The sequence below is a fragment of the Marmota marmota genome, unplaced genomic scaffold (genome assembly GCF_001458135.2).
Source record: "Marmota marmota marmota unplaced genomic scaffold, marMar, whole genome shotgun sequence".
NCBI classification, from domain to species: Eukaryota; Metazoa; Chordata; class Mammalia; order Rodentia; family Sciuridae; genus Marmota; species Marmota marmota.
Window position 1 is genome coordinate 28,137,562 of NW_026000101.1, and position 9,584 is coordinate 28,147,145.

The 9,584-nt window shown below is 35.6% G+C and overlaps 1 protein-coding gene across 1 annotated transcript in view; it reads right to left on the reverse strand.

Moving 5' to 3' along the window:
- Positions 1–4,231: 4,231 nt before the first annotated feature.
- Dmrta1 (DMRT like family A1) overlaps positions 4,232–9,584 on the reverse strand; it is a 7,114-nt gene continuing 1,761 nt past the window's right edge. The window contains exon 2 of the mRNA XM_015492527.2: positions 4,232–6,517. Coding sequence (XP_015348013.1) covers positions 5,670–6,517 — 848 coding nt within the window. The 3' untranslated portion in view covers positions 4,232–5,669. The remainder of the gene's footprint in view (positions 6,518–9,584) is intronic.

Genomic DNA, 9,584 nt, shown 5'->3' on the forward strand with positions numbered 1-9,584 from the left:
CTTCCAATATTTGTAGTAAAAGTTAATGGAAGGCTGAAACAACCTCACAGAAGCAGGACTGCTAATGGGCCACACTCTTCAGGAATGAGGACCCAGGTCACCCACCATAGTAATAACCACAATTAATGGAGACACTTTCTTGGAATAAGGAAGATATGAAACAGTAGAAAAGGAAAGTTATAGATACCATCTGTGATCCCATGACCAGTGATAGTCCCATATGAAGCATGAGAGCTCTAGTAGATAGACACATTTATTTTTTCCTTGCTTTAAAGTATATCTGTGTGTGTGCTTGTGTACATGTACAGAAGTTCCTTGACTTATGATGAGATCACATCCCAAAAAAATCCATTGTAAAGTGAAAATATCGTAATATCAAAAATGTATTTAACAACATCTAACCTACCAAACATCCTAACTCAGCAAAAAAGTACACTGCAGAATATTGGCTGCTTACCCCCATGATTTTATGGTTGACTGGGAGCTGAGGCTCCCCAGCATGTCAAGAGAGTATTATACCTCATATCACTAGTCTGAGAAAAGATCAAAATTCATGCTATGGCTTCTCCTGAATATTTATCACTTTTGCACCATCATAAAGTAGGTAAGTCATAAGTAGAACTGTGGTAATCAGGGACCATCTGCATTTAGCAATTTCCTCCGTTCCCAACTCCTTGCTCTAACAAGATTTACCAGTAGTGGTTCACTCTCTCTCAGGATTAAAGTTATAGGATAGTCAAAGGTGGATTTAACTAGTTGAAAGAGGAATAAGCCCTCCCCCAAGATGGGTGGGTCACTGTGTGTGTCCTATTTTGGAGAGAAAGTATGTATGTTTTTGTTATAGAGTAGTTGTATCAATTTTTGGTAAAAGAATAACTTTGTTTTGGCCCTTATTTGTAAGGGAATGTGGTTAATATATGAGTATGAAAGCCATATTGACAAGAACTGGACTGGATTGTGCAGCATGTGTTTAATTAAAACTGGGGACTACATTTCCCAGAATTCCCTTCTCTGTATGGTTCAGACTGAAAGTTGGCCCAGGAAAGAATTGTGAAATTTGTCAGGTAGAGGTAAAACCAAAGTCATCAAGGACAGACATCCAGTGTTTACTCCACACCAGATTTCCTCCTGCCTCACTGACCCACCCACCAGGGGCCTCTCGCAGACCCACAGAGCCCATAGCTATTCAGAGGCCTGAGATCCCCCAAAGATTTCATTCACTATGCATCTGGGAACTGTAAGTGATGGGTCAGGCTGGACTTCACAAATTTCCTGAAAGTGCCCACTTGTTCACTCACACGGTGCTTTAGGCAGATTAGTTACTCTCAGACCTGCATTTTCCCTTTTGTTTCCCAGATCTCCTCTGTGTTAGATCAAATTTCTATTAACTCCCTTATTTCCACATATACTTATAGGGACTGTTTTCTTGACTGATCAAGGTAACATGAACACAAAACCGTGGTTTTGCTGTTCATTTTCTTCACAATCTTTAAAAAGAATCCAAAACACATAATACAATAATGTGGGAGACCAACCTTACACGTGACTGAGTCACACTCCCTGGCTGGGTGCTGAGGTGCTCAGTCACAGAAATGTGGGTGGTGTCTCATACATGAATGTGTCTTGCTACAGCCCCATGGGTGAAGCTACGCTCACCTGTTCCTTTGTAAGATAACCCCTTGCCCTGTTTAGGATAGAATCTTCCATGGAAGTGCCTTGTGTGTGTCCCCTTCTCTTACTGTGCCCTTGGGTGTGGCCTACCCAGGTGTCAGTCAACCTGCTGAAAGTGGACATTATGAAGATACTCAGCCCCCTGAAACCTGACCCCTTGCTTCATTTGAAAAGCTTCCCTCAAAAAGGGGTCAGCCCGTGCTCTTGCTCTCTCTCTTTCTGCGGACCCTTAAGGTCAGAGGAGCCGTCCCAGCGACCCCGAAGAAAAAGGTATTTGTGTCTCTTGTGTGGTTATTTTGTGCAGCCCAGTTAGCCCAGTTTAACTGGAGTGACTCCTGAGCCTTTTAGTCGCGAGAACAGAAACCCGGCACAATAATACATTATGAAATTGTGGCTAACCTATGAAAGTAACAATCAAACAGGAAATCTGGACTGGACGAAGCCTGTTCCCCCAGTAATAACTGTTCTATGGGTTCCACATCCACTAAGTGGATTAAATGAAATTACAGAGTACTCCTTGTTAAGAGACTGCCACCAGGGGGCAAAGAAAATGTAATACAAACTAATAACAGCAACAGTTATTTATTTAGCACCCAATATATAAGCATTAGTGTACTTTGCAGTTTATTCAAGCTACCTTTTATCTCTGAGAATCTTGCAGGTTAGATATTTATATCCTTATTTTATTGAGAATTGACAAATGCCCAGAGAGTGAAAGTTACCTGCCCAAGTCATCCTGCTGGGTCTATCCTAGAGCTCATCTGCAAAGTTAGTGCTCCCTCTAGGAAGACATACTGGTGTATACCTCATATACATTTTACTAACACATATCTCTGGATTTGTGTCCTTTGTGAGCCCTCCTCCTCAGTTCCATGTCTTATGCTAACCTCTACTTGTCTTGTTGCTTAGAAATCATACACTGTTTTGTCTTTTTTTTTAACCTCTTCCCAAAGGGAGGTTTTCACCCAGGAAAAGTTCTAATGAGCAAATTAATGACAAATATACTCTAGTGTTTTCATTTTCTTAGAATTTTTATTGTCTTAGACTTGAAGTGTATTCATGAATCCAACCAGTATTTACTCTTTCTGATCAGCTTATAGATGATTCTGTCCCAATATTGAAGCAGTAAGGAAAGATTCCACCAACCAGGTCTCTGATGGGCTAGAAAGAACTACATGGTATTTTAAATAAGAGGATGCATTCAGGGCCTGTGGATACAGCTCAGTTGGTAGAGTGCTTGCCTTGTATGCATGAGGCATTGGGTTCTAATCCCCAGCATCACCTTCCCCCCCCCCCCCAGAAAAAAGATGGTACACTATAAGAGAGCCATTCTGCTATTGGACAGATAATTAAAATTTCATTCTTCTGAATTCTTTTTTCATGATATTTTAACTTGCTATATCCTCTACACTATAGTCAATTCATTTTGGTCACATGCTGGTTCTTACAATGTTTACCCCCTCTTCTTTCCTACCTCCATGGTGGCTTAGGAGTTCAGGCCTCAAGCAGAATCCATGGGCATATATGCCAAGATTATAAACAACTCACTGATGCACCAATGTTGTCAAATGCTGCCATTGGTTGGTTGCTTTTCTGCACACATGATAACATAGACAGTGAGCATCTTGGGGCTAAGCCTGTGTTTTCATGCAAGTATCCTTTGCTTAGTGTATAACACAAAGTAGTGTTAATGATGAGGTGTTGAATAAATGAATTCCTATGCTACTTCTTTAAGCCTTCGTTTAATTCAGTTAGTGAAGAACTATTATTGAGCACTTAGGTATTGGAGACCACACAAAAGCTGTCAAGAAACAAAACAGACACAAATCCTGCCTCAGACCTGAGTCTGAAATTGCAGAAGTACCTCTAATCTTGGGTCTGGATACTACCACTGCTGAGCCTCACTTCCTTACATCCTATTTACTGGTTGAACAAAAGACCTATTTTATAAAATTATCTATGTAGACTAACTGAAAAGTTAAGATCATAAATTGTTCTTAAAATCCTGAATACTACTAAATAAATGTTCTTCTTCATTCAAAAGCAATTCCATTTCTCCAATGAAAACCACATGAAGAATTCAGCAACTCTAGAATTACTGAATTTTTAATCCAGATGTCTACTATATAGTATAACTTCCTTTAAAGCATATTTTACATTTGTCATCCTCTATGGGATCTAGTGCATTTTTAAAAATAGCATTCTATAAATGAATTAATGCAATAGAAATATTAATCACCAAAGATTCTAACCTGAATAGCATTTAGGAGATCCAAGAATCCCATGAAATTATATGCAAAACTGTGTGCTTGCAGGCCATTTTTGGTTTTATCAGTCTCAAAGAGATCTATTATCCAAAATTATTTCTTCACTTAGATGTATTAACTTTTGCCGGCCATATTACTATGGTTTAGACTCAGAATCTAAAGCTTTTTTTTTATAAGAAGTGAGTATTGAGTGCAACAAAATTTTACAAAATCTTTTCTCACACACCATTAAAATTAATACATAATCATTATATATATATAATCTCAAATCAGCATTTGATACTTTAGTGACTTAATATTTTATATGCTGGCAAATATGATTTAGAAATATATTTTATTGACTTTAGGGAAAAGATTCCATGAGAATAGAACTGACAGGGCTTTAGTAGTGTAGTGTGTGTATATTTACACATACACACACATCCATACATGTAAAGAAATATCTAGTGAATCATCTATTATATCCCAGCTGGGTTTTCATTTATTCCTAACAATAAAATTACTGTCCTTTTAAAAAATGATGACACATAAAGAAAACTTCATAAAAATTGTTTAGTAAGCAGTTTCCTCAGGGATTTTCCACTGACTATTGAAATAAACAGTTTTCAAATGCTCCAGATGGAGAACGAAATATACTTTTTAAACCACAAGAATACCTCTAAATTTTAATGACAATTTCCCCCCCTTTGGAAATTTTATATCTCCCTCAATGCATTAAGCCTAATACATAGAGTCAATCAATATTTGTCTGAACAGTTATTTTATTTTTCTGAATAGAATTATTTTTACTTTGAGAATGGGTGCTATATTCTTATCTCAAACATATGGAAAAGATTATTTTCTCAGATACAGACATAAGGAAATTAAAAGATTAAAATCATCATTCACAGTAGAAATTCACTTTACAATATGAAAATTTTAATGTAGCATGATCCAAAATGATTATTGCAAAAAACCAAAAGTGTTAGTTTCTACCATTAGGAAACAATGCATACATACATTAATTCACTCAGCAGAATTGAGTTGCAATTAGTGATAGTGACCAGAAGATGGCGGAGTCCAACTTCCTAATATTCATTAAGTAAGCCTTTATAATTCAAAATATTAACTTCAAAGAGAATTTAAAATTGGCATTGTTTTTACAAATGATAGTGAAAAATAAGACTTTGCAAAAAATAAGGAATTCAAATTTCTCAAAAGCTTTATGATTAATCACTTATCTACAAATAAATTTTTAAAAAATACTTTGAATAATTTTTTTCTACCCTGTGAACAAGGAAGGAAAGATGAGAATTTTAGGATAACAATTACTTAGAATTACCTCAAATTTAAAATTCTTCCTTTTAGTTCATTGTATATTATGCTAGATTGCTCCATAAACTTTTTACAGCTAAAAACCCCACTTTTCACCAAAATATAAACAAGTGTAGTTTTACAACAGGAATTTTACAAATGATAACTTAGGGAGAACATTCTTTAAAGTAAAACTATTTCATTAAAAAGCTTTATTCAAGGCACAGACAATGTTTAAATGCTTCTTTCACTTAATAAAGTCTTTAAATCTAAAATCTATTTATATTGCTGACTAAAAAAAGAAATAGCATTTTTAAGGCCTAGTAATTCACTCATATACTTATTTAAGTACATTAATAGATCTCTGTGTGTATGTGTTTGTGTGTGTGTGTTTCATAATTCTAGAAATACTCCAGAAAGGGAGAATGAATAGATACATTACAGACTGTCCTGACTGGGTCTAAAATACAGCCTACTACCAGTTATTGAGCTTTTACTGGGAAAGTAGGAAGTATCCCTTATCATCCCTGAAAAAGTATAATCCAAAGATGGCTGAAAAGGCAATGCTGGAACCAACCCAGGTGTTAGGTAGGGTGACACAAAACCAGACAGCCCTCTCCCTGGCGAAGAATATGCCAGTCGTAATGGACTAATCTCTAGTCTAGGATTTAAGCTGTAGAGGTTTGAATCACCTCTGTAAGAAGCAGATGGGGTTTGAAGAGGAGAGAAAGCTGATTTATTACCTAGAGTTCCAAAACCAATTCTAGCTAGACTAAAATTTGAAGCTCTTGAAAAGGCTGTGTTTTCCAGTTTTCTGGAGTATGCTAGATCCCTGGTATCTTGCTTGCGTTCTTTCCCATTTAAGATCTGTTCAATGGCTTGGACCACATCCCCTTTGCAGAACCGTAGAACACTTTCTAGCCAGGTGAGCCTGTAACGTGGGAAAATCCTGATAAGAATATCAAGAGGATCTCTTGGTCTTGAGGACATCATGGGAAGGCTGGCTCTCACTGCAATGCAGTCTTTAGCCCCCTCACTCTCATTTCCTGATTCCAGATCAGAGGATGATAAGGACCTGGGACTGTCTTCACCTCCTGATTGCTCCCCAGAGTAAGGAGACTGGATGCTATCATGCTTTTTTGAGTGTTCTGAAGTAGATGACCTGATGCTTTTTTTCCCAATGGCACCATTAGACTTAGAAGATGATCTCAAAGAAAGCTGGTGGGATTTAGAGCATGGCTCTTCTTGTCCACTCTGGCATGAGTCACATTGACTCCCCTTTTGTTCTGAGAAAGAGAAAGTAAAAAAAGAATCAAATATAGAAAAACTTCCTAAAACCTATTACCCACTCAAAAATTATACTAGATAAGACCATTCATTTCCTAATAACATATTAGTAATATTTATTCATACTAAAACTTTTTAAGGAGTCATTTCAGGATCACAAGGACAGACAACATGTAAATGTAGTAGCATTTAAGAATCAATAGAGGAGAGTGTTGTTACTCAGAGATGTTAACATAACACCAATACTGAACAACATTTGCTCATATGGTTGGTTTGGTATTTGCATAAATATCACGAGTTTTGTTACTATATATTTTTCCCCCATAGTGACACTACATAAAAAGAACTACATATGTTAGGTTTAGATAACAAATTTTTATAAAGTAATCTTAGCTTGAAAATGAATATTCTATTTAATTACTAATGCTAAATTTCAGTAATTGGTTTCTTATGCTCACATTTCAGGTTCTAATTAAGTCATTTGAATAATGTGGAAAAATAACAAAATCGTTAATTTCATTCAAACTTAGGGCAATAATGTCATCTATATCAATCTCAAATCATTCCATATGATATGTTCCAAATCATTCCATATTCATTTTCTGTGAGATGATATGGACTTGGTATTTTTTCTTAATCCTCTGTAAAAAATATATTTTCTTTTTTAATCCCTAAAAAAAAAAACTAAGAAAAGTTTAAAATAACATTTCTTTAAAGAAAATTAAAAACTGCACTACAGCCATTTGTAAAGAACCTGAAAGAATCCTATTAAAAACATATCAGGCATTTGCTTCAAATCACACCCCTTCCTCCAATATTAAGTGATTTGCAACCATGATACATAACACACTCATAGTTTCTTCTGTTTTCTTAAGAAGCAGACCTAAACTCTAAAATAAAAAATGTTTATCCAAAAGTTAAAATGTGTAAAATTTAGTACTCTGAGGGTCAAAATGCTGTCATGTAATGACAAAAGAAAGGATGGTACTACTGAAAAATCAGACTCTAGTACTAATTTTCAACTCTAAATACAACTTTTCTAATCAAGTCTGCCAAATTCCATTGACATTGATCCTCTATTCCATTTTTCTTATAAATGGGATTCACAAAGTATGTCTGCCTTAACATTTAAAGTAGTATTAAAATTTCATGTCCACAGCAACATAAAAGAATTTTTCATTATTATGTTGTACTCATAGTACAAATACTGGTAAAGAAATACTGATTCTATTTAGAAACTAAGGTGTCTTTAAAATACTATGATGCCATTTCTTTCATCTCTGTCCTCAACTTCTAAAGCTTGTTTTATTTCTATTGCATTTATCATTTTTATAATATACCTTGTATTATAGAATTGGATACTACATATAATCCACCTTCCTTTGAATGAGATTCTTTTGTGTAGAAAATATTATTCACTGAATGATTGTTGGTCTTTTGTCCAATGAATGAATAAATTAAACAATACCTTACTACAGTCAACTGTCAATTTAAAAAGCCATTGGAGTGGCCTTTCAAAAAGTGGCTTACTTTCTATAGAGGGTGGCTTACTTTCTATAGAGGGTCGTCTGGGGCAATAAAATAGAATAAAATAATTAGCTACAAACAGAACACCTGGGAATCAAAAACATTCCACAAATCAATGCTATCAGGTGATCTCACTGCCAGTTTCAAGAATTCCAACTTCCACTTTTTCTTATAGTGGTTTTACTTATTTTGTCTATTTTATTTTGTCTACTAAAATAAACTGGACCATATGCATAAAGTTGGCATGTGTAAAAACACAAAATTATATATGCCTCATTTCAATATAGAGACAATCTTTTTCAAAATACATTCTGTGATCTGTTAAGATCTACAATTTTCACAATTCAAGGAGTTTCTAATTAGTAAATTTATTGTATCATTTTGTAATTTCATGTTACAACCTGTTTGGAACATTTTTTTAAACATTTTTAAAAACTGGAATTTTCACTGCTAGTAGGCCTGTGGAGGGCTATGAATTTCATGGATATACAATGGAATTCACATTAGCAAGAAAAGTTAATTTGGGGTAGCCTTAGTTTTTTTTTTTTTTTAAGTCTGTACAGACATGCACACATATCCTAACATAGAGGGTATTTGCAAGTAATCTGCAGTCAATAAATAATAGGAAAAAAATGTAAACTTCCTTGGATAAGAAATCTCCAGTATTGGAGTTGGGGCTGGGCTGTAGCTCCTTGGCAGAGTGCTTGCCTAGCACGTGTGAGGTACTGGGTTAAATCCTTAGCACCACGTGAAAATAAACAGATATAGGCATGCTGCCCAACTACAACTACAAAGAATTAAAAAAAGAAAGAAAGAAAGAAAGAAATCTCCAATATTAAACTGTGATAGTGCCACCAATGGTTTTGCAATCTGAAAAACCTAAATGTATCTCCTATGGGAAGAAACAAAACTTCAGATACCAAAGCTTTCTACACTTTTGGAGTCGGACAAATAGTTGGTGGAGGATGCTTAAAGAATTAAAGGGAGAGAAAGAGAGAGAAAAAGAGATCGTTTAATAGATCTTCTTTTACCTAGTTCTAGCTGGAGCCAGAGGCTTGCTCCAAAGTTGAAAAAATGCACTCCCATCAGTGAATTTCCCACGCTAGTTCTAAAGATTCACTGATTTTATAGTTGAAAAAAAGTATACAGCAAGCTCTAAACACCCCTCACTACGCTTTTGCTTTTCGTTGAACGCACGCTAGAACGAAGTTCTGTTCAAAGTTACAACAAACTTGTGCAAATGTAATGCCATTCCTAGGGCAAGTCGTCATCTGTTATCACCCACATTTCACCTTTTCATTAACTTTTCCTATCACTTTAGGAAACAAACAGAAAGGCCTTCCAAAGTGAAGGTGCTGGGTCTCTTAACACCCTCATTGACATGCTTTCTATAAAGTCGTTTTGGAGAACTTGAGAGCTTCTTTTGAACAACTTTTCTTTTTTGCCTCTAGGGCGCTACTGGTTTTGTTGTTGTTGTTGTTGTTGTTTTCCTTTCCCCCCCCTGAACTCTCACTACACCTCTCCTCATCCACATCATCT